General features: G+C 31.3%; 1 protein-coding gene across 2 annotated transcripts in view; it reads left to right on the top strand.

Moving 5' to 3' along the window:
- LOC145268189 (PDZ domain-containing protein 8-like) overlaps positions 1-20,000 on the top strand; it is a 386,752-nt gene that overhangs the window by 129,799 nt on the left and 236,953 nt on the right. For both annotated transcript variants that reach the window (XM_080123425.1, XM_080123426.1), the window contains exons 2-3: positions 10,043-10,846; positions 17,074-17,192. In XM_080123425.1, the coding sequence (XP_079979551.1) occupies positions 10,700-10,846; positions 17,074-17,192 (266 nt within the window). In that variant the 5' untranslated portion in view covers positions 10,043-10,699. The remainder of the gene's footprint in view (positions 1-10,042; positions 10,847-17,073; positions 17,193-20,000) is intronic.

Below are 20,000 nucleotides of genomic sequence, written 5' to 3'. Positions count from 1 at the left end.
CTAAAGAAAGGTATATGAATAAGTTCTTTGGTTACTAGTGCATGAATACAGCTTTTACTAATTTCAATTGCAATGTATATTAAATTTAGCTCGTACATGGATTATAATACAATGTACATTGTCAGTTCAACATTTGTTTTACATGCTGGGAGGTGTGAACGGCTTTTAGAAATTGACTTTAAAACTCTCCTATCTCTTGACACCAGATCTTCATTTATTTATTTCTTTCAAGTTTTCTTTGGCCTTCCAACTGATCATGTTATTTCAACTGTTCTACATATACTAATCCAAGAAGTCTCATCGATTCTTTCAACATGGCCACATGAATGAAATCTCCTGCTCTGCAAACATCTTCCTATTCAGATTTAATGTGCCATCTGGTCATCAGATCTAAGTCTTTCACTCTTGCATTACACCTCCATTATGTCTTTATTTTTCTCCATGCACTGCATGTACTCAACTTTCCCTTCCATACATCATATGGCACCGTAAATAATGCTATATATTAATATTTTTAAATAGAAATACTTAATGTATCTATGCTTTTCTCTGTGATATTAGTGCATTGCATTGGAACAATAAATTTTTTTTATAATTGTATCAAATTTTCAAATTTTACTTTCTAATAGTAAATAGTATTTCAGGTTAAATTCAAGCTTCACAATATTTTTTTTTATTAAATTGTTAGGTGGAAGCATAGAATAATTACAAAACACCCTCCCCTCCCCATATTAAGAATGGCTTTCAAAATAACATTATTTCAGCACAGTGGCAAAAGTGCATAAGTACCCCCTTTTTTTAATAAAAAAAGCAGATTTTATGATCGGGCAACCTACCGCCGTACCACCCCCGTCTTCTTTTTATTTTTACAACCAGGTAACGCCGGGCACACCCCACTAGTCTATTATATAAATATCAAACGTCGGTTTATTTGTGTTTTCCTATGTCTGCTAAAAACTTTCATCTGTCACATCAGATCGAGTCGAGAACAGTACCATCCGAAAGAGCAATGCCTCGAACAATCGAATATATATATATATATATATATATATATATATATATATAAGGCAAAAATGGCACATACGTTTTTGTATGTCCAAGAAAGGCTGGGGGGGGGATTTTTTTTTTTTTTAGAATTTTTTATATATTCCCTAGATTATAATATCTACAATTTGCCAACTGATGTTGTATCTACATTTATTTACATTGACTTTTAAAAAATTCTCTCTATTCTGTCCTTTTGCGTGTTTGTTTGTCTTCTCTGTATAAAAAAAAGCGAATATAATTGGAGCAAAGGTATAGCACCTGACCTTTCATGCCAGGACATCTTGAAAGCAATTAGCTTTGATCAATGTCAAGGAAACCCTTCTTATCAGACAATTGCTATTCATTTCAACACTGCCATAGCTCCCCCTTTTTTTTTTGGGGGGGGAAACCTTGTGGGGAAGCAAATAAATACCATGAGAGAAAGCGTTTTTTTGTTTTTTTTATAATGCCATAATCCAGATAATCAGCTTTTAAAATGAACATAATTTTGAAATTGATGATTTATATTATTTAGATAGTTCTAGTCGAACTAATGTAGATACACCTGAAAATAGCATCCCTCATAAGAATAGTTTTAATCATCCAAAGACTCTAATAAGTGAAGTGATATATGTTTGGCAAAGTGTTTCATTATATAAATGAATAGATGTGAAAGTTCTTATTTAACAGATGCACCATCTATTTTATATACTGATTATATATATATATATATATATATATATATATATATATATATATATATATATATATATATAATAAAAAAATAAAAAGCTATAGCAAACATCTAAATGACTACTTTAAATACAGTTCCTGATTTCAAAAAAAGAAAAACTAAAAGATTCATCTGCCTTACTTTTAATGCTAGGTTTATTTTTGGTGTCTTCAAGTCAATAGAAATCCTCCTAAATTTGCTGATGAGGAGACCGTGCTTACCAAAAAAACTATGTAATTGTTCTACGTGACTTCATGTATACCACAAATAAAAAGCACGGATTTCCGAAACGATCGTACAGATAATTGACTTTGTTGTTGTTCCTTCTTATGAAACTGATTTTTAATTTAATTAAAATTTGATTTTTAAATTAAAAAAAAATTTTTTTAATTTTTAAATTATAAATCACATTACTTTATATATATATATATATATATATATATATATATATATATATTAAGCCGTGTGTGTCTGGTCATGAATAGGCTCCTATATGGTTGACTATTTTAAAAAACTGATTACATATAATGATAGATGTATCGAGACACAAGAATAGGTATGTTTGATCTGGCAGAACGGTGATCCATTAAAATTGTGGGGTCTGCGTTCACACCTGGTCCACAAAGTATGGAAATAGAAAATTAAAAAATAAAAAAAAAACGTTTACAAGTGTTTTTGATATAGATGTACATTAGAATACTTTGATAAGTTTGTTTTAACTTAAATAGAGATGGTATAATAAAGTTGTGGGGTCTGCATTCGCACCTGGCCTCCATAGAATGGAAATAGGCACAAACTTTAATAAAGACTTTTCATATCTATCTGCGTAAGTATACTTTGATAATTATGTTTCAGTTTAAAGAAATATGGTATAATAAAATTATGGGGTGTTCATTCGCGCCTGACCTCCATAGAATGGAAATATGTCACAAAGTTTAACAAGGTTTTTTTTAATATAGATCCACAGAATATTGTGATAAGTGTTTCAGTGTGAACAGGTATGGTATAGTAAATTATGGGGTTTATCTATTTTATTTTTACTTTCATCATATTTTGCTTTGGTTTTGATACCCCCAAATTCGAAGCTATCTCTTTACAACTCTTCCTTTCATAACCTATCATACTTTCCTAAATCAGAGTCCATTTTCTGTAGGCTGTTTTTGAATCCAGTTAACGACGGATACTTTTCCTAGTATATATATATATATATATATATATATATATATATATATATATATATATATATATGTCTGTCGTGAGGAATGCACAAGAGATGAACTCTTCTGAACTGTACAAATAGACTGAGAAGTACTGGCTCTCTGTATAGCCTATCTACTTTCATTGTACGTCATCTTGGTATTATGTGCTATGACTGCTGCATGGAAACATGGTGACAAACAAACTCTACCAAAAACGGAATAAACATATGTATTTCCATTAAAAACATATCTGAGAAAATTGACCAAACATTCTGTCTGCTTATCCTTCAGCTAATATTCATGTCTGTGGAGACTTCAATGTTCACATTGTGTAATGGTTAACCCACTCAAACAAAACAGATAGTGAGGGGAGGTTTTGCCATGATTTCTCCATTGCTTATGACCTAACTCAGATTGTTCACAAACCCACTCATGTGCCCGACATTGATGGTCAGTATGCAGGTTCTCACAACTTGCCTTATGTTTATCCTCCATTCCGTCTCCTCTGGTATCTTCCGACCACTCAGTTGTATCAGTTAGGATAAAAATGGAATGTAATAATCCTTATACGTACATTATATTGATACTCTATGGCTGAAATAGCTTCCATACGTTTATATCGGGTCTACTTCTGCATTCCATGTTTAAACAGAATGTGTCCTCTATAGTATCAGACCTGACGAAATAGTTAATTGTACTCTTCCAAAAAATTAAGCAAAAATCTAATAGTCAACTGTAGTTCTCTCCAGAATGTGCTGCTGCAATTGTGCACAGTAATCACTTGCTTCCAACATAATAGATGTACTAAAGCTGCTTTCATGTTATGTCAGCAACGTAAAAAAATAAAGAAGACAGTTATATTCTCAGTTGATTAAGTTTAAAGCAGCTGATGGCATTCCTATTATAGTGCTCAAAAAGCTGCAACCAGAACAAGCTCCCATACTTACAAAGGTGTTTAAACACTGTCTTAAGGAAAATTGCTTCCAACCACCCTGGAAAATCTCATCAGTATGCCCTGTATTTAAGAATTCAAGTGATTAGTAATCTCCCTCTCAGTACAGACAAATAAGTCTCTTGTGGGTCATGAGTAAGTTGTTGGAATCTGTGTTAAATAGAGAAGTAGTTAACCACTTCAGCAAAAATAACATTCTTAATGACATGCAACATAGTTTTTGTTCTGCTGGATCTACAGCAGATGTGCTAACAGTTATATCTCATAGGATTAGCGAATCTCTCGATGGAGGCTGCCTTTCTAGGGCAATTGCTCTTGACATATCAAAAGCCTTTGATAGAGTATGGCATAAAGGTCTACTCCACAAAATCTCCAGCTACGATATAGCTGGAAATGTCTTAATTATAAAATCATTTCTCTTTGATAAGATTCATAAGAGTAGTGGTTGGTGAGTAGAAAACATAAACTTGTAGTATTAATGCTGAATCCCTCCTGAGTCAACTCTCTTCCTGATCTACATTAATGATCTTCCAAATTACATCATTAGATCATTTGTAGACATTTTTGCTGACGTAAACGACCAAGTTTTCTCTGATTCTCTCTCCTCTGATCTTGAGCATGTCGTACAATGGGGGGGGGTTACTTTTATTGCATCTAAAACCAAGCTTCTATCTTTACATCATCAATGTTCTGATCCCCATCTGGCACCAATTGAATTGAATGGCTTCTCGTCTTGGGGAGTCTCCATGTTTTGACAAGCTTCTGGGCTTGATCTTTATTCCCGATCTAATATGGAATACGAACATCAAATCTGTTGCCAAGGTCGCTGGAAAAATGATGAGATCCTTCTATCGATCCAGTAGATAACTCACTGCTGATGCAATTCTCTACCTATATGAGCCAGGTACATCCAAGCATGTAGTATTGCTGTCACATCTGGGCAAGAGCTGCTAAAAAGACCTTATCCTGCCTTGACAGAGTTCAAAGTAAACTTTGTAGCCTAGTAGAGGATGGCCTTTTCTTTTCCCTGCAACCTCTTTCCCACAGAAGATGTTGCAAGACTGTCTCTGCTTTATTGTTTTCATGGCAAGTGCTTGTCTGAGCTCCAAATCTAGACCCCCCCCCCTTGACAAACTTTCACGAAAATCACTCATCTAGCTGAAACCACTCTTTATATGTGCCTAAACCTAAGCATAGATTCCATGAATAAAGTTTCTTTCTTAGAACTGCACACCTGTGGAACTCTCTTCCGTTAGCCTGCTTTCCAGCTGACTATAATATGGTCATCTTCAAGTCCAACATAAGCAAGTTTTTGATGAGCCATTCCCCTTAAGTAATCCAATTTACCAAATTTCTACTACTAACGATTACTACAATATTGTCCCATTGACTACTCGAGAGGTCTCTGGGTCTTGATAAGTGGTGATTCTTTTATAAAAAAAAATGTAAAACTTAGTAAATAAAACATAGCCTTTTTCTACCCTCCCCTCCCCCACAGAGGAAGCCATTTCAAGTGATTAGGAGAAAGCAAATAGCATCAGATGTATCCTTTAGGTTTCACCGTCTTATAAATAAGATGCCAAATAATTTATTTTTAAAATCTATAACATGCTAGCAGGCCACCAAGCATTGCTCGGATGTAAAATACACTTAAATATATTTTGATTAATGCAGATTTTGTATTCATTATATTATATTTGACTCAACATATAGTAATGATGTTAAAAGTTTTTTTAATAAATGACTTGTGCGCCACCACCAAGAATCAAAACCAAAACGTTTAGCTTACGATTTACAATTTTCAAGGCTAAAAATTAAAACCTGAACCAATAGCTATTACGTAACGCATGCATATGCATAATGGCATCGTTCAACCTTCACATGGCAAATTCCATTCTTTTTAATTTTCACACTTTTGCACTAAAACCCAAATATAAAGTTTTACATGGATTTGAATATCCTATGTATTAAATTTCATGTCTGTAGACCAAAAACTGTAGGAGGAGTTTGGTAGGCAAAATTTTTTAAACAAATATATATACGCAAACATAAATATATATATATATATATATATATATATATATATATGAAAAGGTTTGTGTTCACTATAAGCTTTTTACGCAAATATTACGTAAGTATAAATCATGTAGAATATCTGCATGAATATAATTACATGTAATAGTTAACTAAAGATGATCATCCCATGAAAAGGCTGAAAAAAACTAATAGGGAATTAAAATGAATGTTTAAAAGAATATGCAAATTAGCTAGATCTTTTGCTAATGAATGGAATTCCACGACCCATATATAACAAAGTTGTATTTCCTTTTTAAATAAATAGGAAAAAGGGTTTTTAATATGAATATCAATACACAAAAAATCCCAAATTTATAGGAGTATAGATAATAGTACGGCTTACTGCATAATTACTCTGATGAAACTATAAAATTAACTTTTCTCCAAGAGTTGTTAGAACCCTCTTAAAAATTCTTGTTAAATTTGCTAAGATTCTATTTGATGATGTAATGTAACGTTTTTATATAAACTGCTTTGCTCCTTAAAGGAGCAAAGCAGTTTATATAATTTTTTTCTTGACTGTATAGAATCTCTTGATTTATAAGATACTAGCCTGGCTGCCCGGCATTGCCCGGTTGTTTGTAGGTGTGTTGAGCAAAAAAAAAAAAAAAAAAAAAAAAAAAACGATTAATAAGATGACATGTACCGAGTGTCTTATTTATAGGACAGTCAATATTTCGCTTTCTAAATAAAATAACTTTTCCTTTCAATTTGTGTAGCGTAATCCATTTTTAGTCATTACAGAAAGTTTCAACTCGATAGTAAAAAATTTATATCGCCTTAATGGGTTAACAGAATTTAGAATAAATTCACTACTCTATAATAGTCAACGGTGGAAGTTTCATTTCATATAGAATTATGATTATTAAAAGTTAAATGATTGATGCAATTCAGTATAAATATTTTCTTAGTATATCTAGATTAATAGCGGGTATGAACACTAGCCAGCCATGATCAATAAATTTAAGATCATTAAAATTTAAAGTAAAGAAAAAAAAAACATCTTCACACTGCTTTTGAAAACATCAGAAAGAATCAATGATTATACAAATTTAAATTTACTTTGGGAGAATATAAATCCGATGTTGTTTTTTTTTTCAACAACTACCCTACTTTGTTGCTTTGCCATGCATCTTTAATCTTCAGCTCAATTTATGATTATCTATAAAAACATAACTGCCCCTTCTGTGATTTAAAACAGATTTTAGTTAACAACACCAAAATAATACTTCTGAAACCAGCTTAAAAAAATTTTGTAAACTTTACAATTAATGATATGAAACTAATAACATTTTTAAAATGTTTAACGTAATACAATTTTATTATTATTTGAATTCTGTGAAGCAAGAATGAATGTCTTTTCTGAAACAATATGAGAACATGTTTTGTGGGCGTCTGACTTAAAAAAATTTTTTTAATTTTCTTATCTCCAGTTATTTTGCTTTTTTAATTTTACACCTGATGATGATTTCACAAAAAATCAGAAACGTTTGTGATACACTAATTTTTTTATTTTTTAACAAGAAAAATTTTTTTTTGTCAAAAAAAGGTATAATTAAGCAGAATTATTTTTAATGTTTGCTTAAATGAAAAAAAAAACTTACTAATATATTCCCATATAAAGATAAAGAATGAATTTAACAAGAGCACTCAATAATAAATAAAGCAAGATATACTTTATTTATATAAAAAATCTAAGAACATTACAAAAATAACCCCTAATGTTAATAATATCGTTATAACTCGAATAAACATTAATTTTCTCGAACTAACGATCATTGTTTATTTAATATTTTTACAAAAAATAATTGCAAAAAAAAAATGTTTCATGTTTTTAATAAGGTAACATTTTTAGCATAAATTTTACATTTAATATTTCAATTCTTTCCTTGCACGCGTGAACATTTTTCACTAATTTATTTTTTGACATATGGATATACCTTCTTTTTCCTTTTTAATAAATTAACTTTGGTCTGTTATTTTTCCAACACAATCAAAATTTAAATGTAAACTAAACAAAAATATAAGCCCCTTTAAAAAGCAAGGGGGGATCTGTTTTTTTTTTTTTTTTTTTTTTTTTTAAGTTATTTTTGCTCGTACCTATAGTTTTGACTTGCCTGTTAACTTTAGCAGCTGAACGCAAGTTCAAACCAAATAAAAGCCTTAGATTCCGTTAAAACGTACAAAACTTATCCAGCTAGATAGAAGAGTAACTTATCTTGCTTTTGCTAACATTCATTTGTTAGATATATTTAAATTGATTTTTTGGTTGGCTTCTCTGCTAAATCTTTGAAAACGTTTTTGTCATTAGACTTTATCTACTGCCTGTTTCTTGGAACACATTGACCAGATTCATAGGACAAGATTCCATGACGTCACCAGATTATAACTTTAGTACTTAGGCCATATTAATATTACAGAGAGCCGTGATAAACACACATGGACCAGTGGTCCTCTAGATTTCTTATTTTTTATTTGGTTGGTTACTTTCGTCTTTGGTATGTGAGCTGTTTATTTAAATATCCTCACTTTCTAGTGATGTTCATTAAAGAATACCAGCGTGTAGAACAGCTGAAATATTGTGATAACAAACAAACAATAGTGGAAATTTCTCATCCTCCAAATGCAAACCTTGTTTTAATGTCTGGTGCTGTCTGAAGATATTAATTTCCTTACTTAAAATCCAGACAAAACTCATATTCTGTAAAGCCAAAAACAACACTTTTTTGGTACAAAACAATTAAAAAAGACACTCAAAATAAATATTTAAGTATACAAAAAATTTGGAGCATACAGTTTTTTTTTTTTTTTTTAATTACTGGATTTGACATTAAATAACTTTAAAAGGGTTATAAGCTATAAAACAAAACAACCAAACCTTTTTAAATAAATTATATTTTTCTACTTTTATTTTAATAAACTATAGTTTTAATTCTCTCTTAGTGAGCTCCACTTTTTTATGCTTTTTTATGAGTTACTCTCTTTCTTTTAATCATTTTTTGTTGTCAAAAAAAAAAAATAAGTGAATAAAATGGTCAACAAATAAATGTTACCAAAGGCAATAAAAGTATTTCTTCTACCTACCCAGATTGTTTTTTGTTGTTTTTTTTTTTTGTATGGATTATAAAGCATTTGAAATTTTTAAAATTTTCATTTAATTTTTCATTTAATTTAGACTTAAATTTTACAATGGTCGATGCCAGATGCTTAGTTTCTCAAAATCACTGAATTTCTTTTTTAGGAAGGAAAAAAAAAACAAGCTTTTTGCAAAAATGTTTGCATCAAATTCCACCTTTAGTGATCAGGGCTGTTTACCCCTGTATTTCCCCTATGACCGAAAACACTTTGATATATCTGTCTGGGATGGTGCAAACTTATCTATCATCTCAATTCCAGCAAAGTAACAGCCTGACAGCACACAATGATAGTAATCAACTGTAACTAGCTGTTTAACCGTTGCTTTTCATCACCTTGAAATACTTCAGTATCTTTGAATATTGGTCAAACTTGGAGATTGGTTATCTGCATCTCAATACAGACCAATCAATCCTCTAGGTATCGTAAGTTGCTTGAATCTGCGATATATCAAGAAGTTGTCAACCACCTCATCAAAAAAACCTACTTAGTGACAAGCAATATAGATTTCACCCTGCAAAATCAACAGCTGATGTGTTCACTGTAATATCACACAAGATCATCAAATCTATTGACAGGGGCTTGCAAAATCTTAATTTTAAGGAAAAATTAAAAAAAAAAAAAGAAAATGCTTGAAAATACTTGAGAACACAAAAATTAATACAGGAAAATAACTTATTGCTTTTGGTAACGGTTATTTGTTGCCTTTTTTACCTCTTTTTCTTTTTTTTTCTCTGTTGGAAACCCTTCGCAATTGCTCAGCTTTTTAATTAGCTTCATTTTAACATTCCTCAAAGAGCTTTATTTCTATGTTTCTCTTTATCACATGAAACATTTTTTTAATAACTTTTAATGCTTTTTTATGTGCTACATTTAATATTTCCTTTAATTAATGGTGTTTTTTTTTCTCATCTTTATTAGGTAAAACCAATGAGCAATGCAACTTATCCAGAGCCAACATCTTTGATGCAAGCATCATAAAACAACCAAATATGGAAAATTACAGTTCACCTCAAATGTTGAAGAAATCATCTTTTATGTTTCTGCTAAAACAAATAACAAATATTGATCATCGGAAGCTGTAGTGGATAAGATATAGATTTTTTTTTTCTTTAATTTGATAACATGAAAAAAAGGCGAAATGCGATTTGCCTTCTGGAAATTGCTGCTGTCGCAAAGATAGAACATATCTTGTTTCTAAAACCTCTTGACTGGTCAACTCGGGAAGAAGACCTAATTAGTATGTCTCACTTAGAAGTACTTTAAAATGATTATAACGGTTAGAACTAAAATGGCCACTAAAGATGCGGGTGACTCGAGATGAGTGACCTACATTGCTTCTCGCACTGATTCTGATGGAACTGAAAATGGAATTGGAAAGTATAAGCTTAGTCAAGATCACAAAAAGCTTCTAACAGAATAAAAGAAAATGAAAAAAACAGTTTGTCTTTGACTGAATGCTACGATTTGTTAAATGGTTGGCTCCAGAAATAGTAATGCCATGAAATTTTAAGAATTTTAAAGGCATTAAAGGGAAGGAGTGTGTTTGACCGGTGCTATGCGGGTAACCTATTCACAATGATAGCCGTAATTTTAGTATCACTCTTGGCTGGTGTGATACTAACTCTTGTTGTACAGTATATCTGGATTAGAAGCTGGTTCTGCAGTATACCTGAAGAACCGATTCCAAAGAAACCACAGTTTGGAAAATTTTCATTTCCTCAGGTATGTTGCATGAAATATTATATTTTTGTATTACATATTGAATAAATCTTTCACTATCTTAAGAAATATTCCCTCTTTAATATAGAATTCTTATGCTTTTTATATTTGTCATTGCATATTTCGATTTTTTTTTTTTTTTTTTTAAATATTTTTTAAAGAACTATGTACCTTGTCATTTTTCTGAATTTCTTTTTTGTGAACAAACTGCAGGTTTTGAAATTTGTAGGTGGGTTGCCGGTTTTTGGAATTTATGAGCCGGTTGCCAGGTTTTTTAATTTGTGGGTGGGTTGCCGGTTTTTTAATTTTGTGGGGGAGTTGCCAGTTTTGAGATTTGTAGGTGGGTTGTCAGTTTTTAAATTTGTGGGTGGGTGGCTGGTTTTGAAATTTTCTTTAAATAGATATTCTATGATTTAAGTTTGTTAACATCTAACTTTTAATGTTTAATCAAACCATTTTAGTTTGTGCCAATGATTATTCAGACCATCTGCTTCATTCCTCACGTTTTCTCTTATGTTAGTATAATTGAGGATGAGGTGCTGCTTTGAAGAAACAACATTCTGAAGCTGGATTTAATTTTTATTTGTAGGATAATACTACAAATTGAACTATCAAAATAATGATAGTTCAATTATTTATATAGCAATTTCTGCTCTTACTCTGTGCTGCATAGAAGTATTTTGGTTGATCCAAAAGTTTGTTAAAAATGTTCAGTTTTAGAATAAATCCATTGGAATATTACACCTACTTTGCCTACATTTAATGGCGTTGTCTATGGATTGACTAAAATATAAAATTTTTTGCATTATCCATTGTCTCTGAAAGTATAGCTCACCTACACTTACCATCACAATATTTAAAAAAAAAAAAAAAAGAAAGATAGATGCTGCCAATGCTGGCACCCAATCCAATTAATAAAAAATTGAATCTAGGTATTTCATTTTAGATCTGGAGTGAAAATCTGTCCAAGGACCATTCATTTTGACTAGAGCAAAAAGTCTGAGTTTTAGGGTAAAAAGAAAAGTTTGGTTTTGGAATTAAGAGTAACAACCTTCCCCCACCACTACCATCAACTCATTGCACCATATTCTACAGTTTAAAATATCGAGAAAAGGATCTGAACCATTATAGATCCATGGAGGATACTCCCGCTTTCATATAATCTTGTATAGTAAGCAATTACTTTGAAGAACCAGCAGAGAAGGCAACTGTTTACTTATGCAGTGTTGGGACAATTCCTAAATTTTTCCCGATTCCAGAAAAATGTTGATTAACGATTCTGATACCAAATACAATTCTGATTTCGATTCCTGTGGAATTGTTGTTTTGAAATATACCACTATATAATCGAAAGTTTTTGTGTAGCGAAAAAATTTGGTACAGCAAAAAAATGGAAATACAATTAAGGGAATTTCAAAAACGATTTGAATTTTTTCGTAAAATTTCTTTCACTGAAGATAAAAGTCAAAATAAATATTTTAACCATGAATTAAACATGCACCATGAAATTAATAAAAATCAATTTCAGGAGTTATTTTATATATTAAAAAATACAAAGAAAAAGGGTGGAGGTACACAAATGCTACCCCTGTAGCGAAATACGCATCAGCTCCGATGTTGTACGTTGGTCGACTAAGGGAGAAGTTATTATTTTTACAAGGAAAGAATTTTTGCATATGTAACCTAGTTTTTTTTTTAAATTTATTTTGGCTTGAAATTTGTGCATGATTTTTGTTATTATAATTTAATCTTTTTTTTTTGTGTGTGTTTTTTGGGAGGGGTGGATATTTTTTTTTTGCCTGAGTTTATATAATTATTAACAGGAAAATTGGTGAAAGTTAAAATGGAATGTGCGCTATTTTTAAATATTATTTTCAAGTCTAATTATGTTAACGGGACTAAACAATTCACAAAATTTTGTGGATCTGCTTACTGGTGTTTGCACCAACGATATTGAAGCTTACTGGTCTTGTATTAAAAGAAGACTGAAATACATATCGGGATCAGTAGGAGAAATGAAATGGTCTCATGTCGGAGACGCCATGTATAGAGAGGCTTATAACATGAAAAGTGAAAAAATATTAGATAATTTTGAAACATTTTTAGAGCATGTTCATGAAAAATATGGTAATTAAAAAAAATCCCAATAAACTTTTGGAAAAAAACATGTTTTGAACAATCAAAATATTTAGTTTTTATTTTTGAATAAAAGATAATTATTAAAACAAAAACAGTAGTTTCTCGTCGAGTAGTTTTTATTTTATTCAAGAAAATAAAAGGTACTCATTCACTTATTTAACCGTGCTGAAATAATGACATTATTTAGAAAGCCATTTTTAACATGGGGATGGGAGGGTGTTGTATACCTATTCTGTAATTTCACCTAACAATTTAATAAAAACAGATATCGTAAAACTTTAATTAAACTTGAAAATACTTTTTAAAAATAGCGCGGATCAATAAGTGCACTAGCACCAAATAAAATTTCACGGTGTTTCGATCTACGACATTCCATGAGAAGTATGTACACGCTAAAGTTTTTTGTTTATTTATGTTTATCGCCACAAGTGCTTATTTTAACTTTCACCAATTTTCCTTTAAAAAACAATTAGAAACTCTTCAAACATTGGACGAGACACTTAAACCATTAAACAAAAATAATGCTAACATAGGTGCATAAGTTTGTTTTGCTTTCATTTTGTTTGTTTGTTAAATCTGCCCCCCCCCCAAAAAAAAAGAATAGAAAAACAATAAGAAGGAAATGGTATAGTAAAACTTTAATTAAACTTGAAAATAATATTTAAAAATAGCACGGATTCCATTTTGACTTCCACCAATTTTCCTGTTAATAATGGCAGTCTTGCAGTTAAGTCCCGGCAAAGTTCGACAACTCTAGAAGGGTCACATCAGTATTTTACACCGAGGGAAATCACAAATATTACGAATTATTAGTTTTAAAATAACAATAAAAATTATTAAAGTTTTAAAATATAAAAATATGTAATTAATATAATCAAATATTTTAATATTGGGAGTAAGCACTTGATTAAATAAAGTAAACGAACAAAATATACATTTTTATATATTTATAACTATTTATTTAACAGAAAAATGAAGCAATTTTTAGAAAGTGTATTATTGTCTTAACAGAAAAATAAACAAAATAAAATCTGAAGTAATGAACCACATAACAAAATATAAATTTATATATACAAAATAAAACAACTTTAAAAATGGGAATTGAGCATATTTTCATATTTTTTTATTAACTATATAATATATTTTATATTACTTTCATATTTTTTTATTTTAAAACCTTAATAATTTTTATTTTTTATTTTAAAACTAATAATTCGTAATATCCATGATTTGCCGGTGTAAAATACTGATGTGACCCTTCTAGAGTTGTTAAACTTTGCCGGGACTTAACTGCAAGACTGCTTTAATAATTACATAAACTCTGGCAAAAAAAAAATTTAAAAAATATCCATCCAAAAAACAACAAAAACAAACAAACAAAAAAAAAAGCAGATAAAATCATAACAAAAATTGGTGATGCTTAGATAAGTAGGTCCAACAGCGAGCCTTGTTCGGAAATTTTATGTTAACAACAACCAGTGGAGTAAAATTTAGGTAAACAACAGGTAAAGCTACCAAAAAGTAACCCTTTTGAATGAAGATGGATATAAACAATATTTTTAAAATTGATTCCTTAATTTTACTTAAAAACAAAATGTAAACATATATAAACAAAATATTTTAGAAAATAATTTCTTGATTTTAAATAAAAATTGATTGTAAAGAATTTTTTTTTTTTTTTAATAATTATTGAAAAATATTGCAAAGTGTTTACATAGCTGGTTCTTTGGGATAATAGGGGCGCCTGAAATCTCCCTTCCAAAACGAAAAAAGCATTAGTGTTTTTACTATTTTAAAGTGTTTTTTTTTTTTAAGTTTGAAACACAAGTAGTGGCTAGTTAACTTAGAACAACAAGAGCGCCTGGCGGAAATTCTTCAGGGTTTAAATGTATTGTAATGCCTTTATGGTAGTCAAAAAACGTTTTTCAGCCTCCATATTACTTCTTATTTACTTGCCTCCCCACGAGGGCAGAGTTAGACACAAGGTTGGTTTTTGAGAAGCATTTATTACTAAAAAACGAAATGATAAAATATAAAAGCAAGTTAAGGTAAAAGTAAAAAAAAATTTTAATTCAAAGAATTAAAGAAAGAAAAAAATTCAAAGAAATTTCGAAACTCATTAAGATAAAGATTACCTTTAAAGTAGTCAATAAAATTCTTGTACATCATATTAAATATGTTATGAAAAGTTCTATGACGTTTTTATCATAAATTTTTGACAGCATTAATCTTCAAACAGTTCAACTTAAAAATATAAGAGAATTCTAATGAAAGAATCATAAATCTAAGGTATTTTTAAACGATGCGATTCCGATTCTCTCCAAAATACATGATTCTTCTGATTAACGATTCCGATTCTGATTAACTGTCCCATCACTATTTATGTGTCATAATAAATTATGCAATTACTTCTATACAAACAGCAGTAGTGATTTCAACAAAGCTTTTGTTACTGTTTTCAGACCAGAATGATCTGGAAAAAAAATGAATGGTAATGTGTAAATAAGAGGACTGTCATATGTAGATCAGGAGTGTAGATAAACATTTGGAATTTGACTTCGATTGTTATCATTATTGCAAGATTAGGACTAAAATTTAAATTTTAAACATTTGTTTTTATTTTGAAGTGCTGATTCAAAAATGTATCAAAAACAGTTGCAGAATTACGTTGTCAATTGAAAGAGAATCCAGGGAGGAGTGAATAAGAGAAATGACTAGCCAATCAAAAAGTGGATATCTTTCCTTTTCCTCCCCCAACTTGAGGTTTGGGGAGTTGATAATAAGAAGTGAAGTGTGCATGCAATAAATTGTGAAGTATATATTAAAAATATATAAAAGGAAAAGCAAACTTTTCTTGTTTTCAATTTCTGCTGCAATTGGAGTACCAGCAAAAATTATGTGTGAGCTATTATAATAACTCTTGCATAAATTTATGTACTTCTACACAAATAGCAACAGTTCATTCTATGTTCCTTTTTACTTGTCTTCCTACACCATAATATACACAAACACAAAAGATGAAGTGTACTATCAGAACATACACTACACTTCACTTGTAGCCAAAACATCTATTTTAAAATGTTTGTATAAAATTTCACAAGAGCAATTTTCTTTATAAAATAACAAGAAGTGGCAAAAGATCAAAGCTGGGTGGGGAAGGATGAGGTCATCTGTCATCGTCCACTTGGTCTATTCTCTGGACTAGTTTCAGTCACCACAATACCACATTCACTCTATGGGAAATCCTACTTAACATTATCTTTAGTGTTTAGACGTTTTTGTTTATTATTTACCAACAATATGTAGTGGAAAGGTCAAGGAGCCTTCATTAAATGTTGGCATTAGATAAGCTACTCTATTGAAAGCTAAAAGAATACGACTAATGGAAAATATGCAAACAGTATCACCTGCTATAATTAATATAGATTTTACATAATTACAACACAATGCGTACTCTTATATTTTAGTTGCCAAAACCTGTCTAATTGTGAAATAAGTTGATGCAAAGCAGGCTATGAGTTATGACGAGCTGTTAAACCAAGTTTTTTGCATAAAATTGTTGTGATAAGTTTCTTCCAGCCAGTTTCACCTTTTATCACAGTTTTTCTGAAACAGATATTGATCTGGATCTGCTCGTTATAAAAAAAGGTTGATTCAGAAATTTTTTTTGTTTAGAATTGTTAAGTTGAATTATGTCGGCTATTCTTCTCATTTGTAATGTTATCTTCACAGCATTTCAGTTGATGTAACCTTCATCAGGAGTGTCTTGTGCAACTCGAAGAATCTGTATGGAATTGCAGACGCAACCTTTTAATCGATGGTAGTAACTTAGTGATTCAGTCAGCCATGACTAATTCATAATTTTATGTTATGCATCAAAGATTGAACTTTCGACCTCAAAGATTGTCACTTAAAATTGTATTGCTTAGCACTTCTAGTCATTGCACTATCGGTTTTTCCAGAGTTTGACAAAACACGCCTGACGAAGGTTAGTGGTTACATCAGCCAAAACATGAACATAACATTCTAGGTGAGAACAGAATAACTTTAGTAATTTAAATAAAAAAATATGTAATATTCTTGAATTTCAGGATTTATTGAAATCTTGTGGAGATGGAAATGGAAAACTCGAAAAGGAGAGTTGCCGTTTTTTGAACTTGATATTCCAGTTTTTGTTCAAAGAATTACGAGATACCCGTGAAGTGAGAAGGTATTAACAAAAAAAATTTCAATTATTATTGTATGCATCCATTTATTATATTTTATATTTTGTTGGGATGTCAGCATCCTCCCAAATATTAGACAATCATCTGCTATTTCAGAGACTCCAATCGAGAGATCTTTATAGCATTTTAACCATCCCTTTAAGTTTGAATCTGTTTATAAAAAGAATAAACTTCGCATGTTTTGCTATCCTGCGTTTAGTTTATCTTCATCCAATTAAAAATTGAAAATTTTATTTATAAAAAAAATGTAAATTAGTCCTAAATTTTAGGAAATAGAATTTAATTTCTTTAAATTTAGAATAAGTTGTTGATTAATGTTTAACCTGATTTAATTGTCAATGAAATATTGAATCTTAATATAAATATATCTACTTTTAACAGTTCAAATTAGTTTAATTACTAGAAGTACTTTATGAAAATTGTTTAGCTAATAACCCAATGAAAATACAATTTTATTCAGTGTTGCTGTTATTATTAATTTATTATTCCCTTAATATATAAATAAAAAAAAGAATTTTTACTTAAAGAATTCTATTAACAAGAAAATTTGAATAAAAGTAAATGACCATAAAAGAAAGACTCCTGGGTAACATTGGCTGTTAAGTAAATGAAAATTGATTGAATTAAAAGTTTACTTTGTAGTAGAACATATATTAATTTGAACTTTGAAAAGATAATAGAACACTAACAGCAGAGTAAATATTAAAAACTACATTACATATTAAATACGCCCAAGATCGCCATGGGCATGGAATATGTGCCTATATTAAAGATGGCTTTCCATGTGGTAGGGACATCTCCAGAGATCCTATAGGGATCATATCCCTATATGTGCTTCCGGGTTGCATTAGCTCACACTACTGCATTTATATTTACTCTCTATCGCCCCCACAACAGCGGAGTTACTATCTTTAAAGTATATCTGAGAAAATTGACCAAGTCCTATCTGCTTATCCTTCAGCTAACATTCACGTATGTGGAGACTTCAATGTTCACAACATGGAATGGTTGACCCACTCAAACAAGACCGATGATGAGAGGAGGTTCTGTCATGATTTCTCCATTGCTTATGACCTCACTCAGATTGTTCATGAACCCACCCGTATGCCCGACAATTATTGCCAGTATGCGAGTCTACTAGACCTTTTTCTAACAACTTGCCCTGAACTATGTTCAGTTTCTTTCTGTCTCCTCTTGGATTTTCCGACCACTCTGTTGTAACAATTAAGATAAAAATAAAATGTAATAAGTCCCCAGACGTACCTCTCCATCGTACAGTATATCGATACACTAAAGTTGACTGGGATAGCTTCCGTACATTTGTATAGGATCTACATCTGCGCTCCATGTTTAAAAAGGATGTGTCCTCTATAGTATCAGACGTGACGGAATGGTTAATTGTAGGTATAGACCATTTCATACCCTCAAAAAAGTTCCAGCAAAAGCCTAACAGCCAGCCATGGTTCTCTCCAAAATATGCTGCTGCCATTGCGCACAGAAATCACTTTTTCCACCGCTTCCAACGTAATAGATGTATGGCAACTAAAGCTGCTTTCAGGACTGCCAGCAACCATTGTAAGAAAGTAATAAAGAACACAAGAGAGTTGTATGCTCAGTCCATAAAGTCCAAAGTAGCTGAGCAGCGGCTTGGTTCCCACCAGTTTTGGCAAATAGCAAACAGAATCTTGAACAGAAGCGTCTGCTCTATCCCAACTATCATCAATGGACCTGAGGTAATCTCGTCAGCATCAGACAAAGTCAAACTCTTTGCCAAGAACTTTGCAGCTAATTCTACCCTTTGTGACCAAGGCCACCAACCCCCAATATTTCTTCCTGTATCAGAAAACACGCTATGTGATATACATATATGTGTACGTGATGTTGCCAAGCTAATCAAAAACCCTGATTCCAGTAAAGCAACTGGCCCTGACGGTATTCTAATTATAGTACTCAAAAAAACTTCAACCAGAACTAGCGTCCATACTTACAAAACTGTTTAAACGTTGTCTTAAGGAGAATAGCTTCCCATCACCCTAGAAAATTTCATCAGTATGCCCTGTATTTAAGAATTCAGGTGATCGCTCATCCCTCTCTCAGTACAGGCCAATAAGTCTCCTGTGCGTCATGAGTAAGTTGCTGGAATCTGTTAAATACAGAAGTAATCAACCATCTAAACAAAAATAACCTTTTAAGTGACACTCAATATGGTTTCCGTTCTGCAAGATCTACAGCAGATGTGTTTACAGTTATATCTCATAGGATTAGCGAATCTCTCGACGGAAGCAACCTTTTTAGGGCAATTGCTCTTGACATATCAAAGGCCTTTGATAGGGTATGGCATAAAGATTTACTTCACAAGATCTCTAGCTATGGTATTGCTGGAAATGTCTTCTCGATTATTAAATCATTTCTCTCTGATACGTTCATAAGTACTAATGCCGGAGTCCCTCAGGGGTCCATCCTGGGCCCAATTCTTTTCCTGATCTCTCTCCTTTGATCTAGAGCACATGGTACAATGGGGAAAGGAGTGGTTGGCTACTTTTAATGCATCTAAAACCAAGCTTCTCTCTTTATATCATCAACACTCTGATCTACATCTGGCATCAATTGAAATGAATGGCTCTCGTCTTCAGGAGGCCCTAAGTTTTGACAAGCTTCTGGGCTTGACCGTTACTCCTGATCTTAAATGGAACACGTACATCAAATCTGTTGCCAAGGCCGCTGGAAAAATGGTCAGATCTTTCTATCGATCCAGTAGATATCTCACTGCTGATGCAATTCTCTATCTATAT

The sequence above is a fragment of the Euprymna scolopes genome, chromosome 43, assembly GCF_053919585.1.
Source record: "Euprymna scolopes isolate OS-2025 chromosome 43, ASM5391958v1, whole genome shotgun sequence".
In the NCBI taxonomy this organism is placed as follows: domain Eukaryota; kingdom Metazoa; phylum Mollusca; class Cephalopoda; order Sepiida; family Sepiolidae; genus Euprymna; species Euprymna scolopes.
This window is presented reverse-complemented; position numbering and strand designations above follow the sequence as displayed.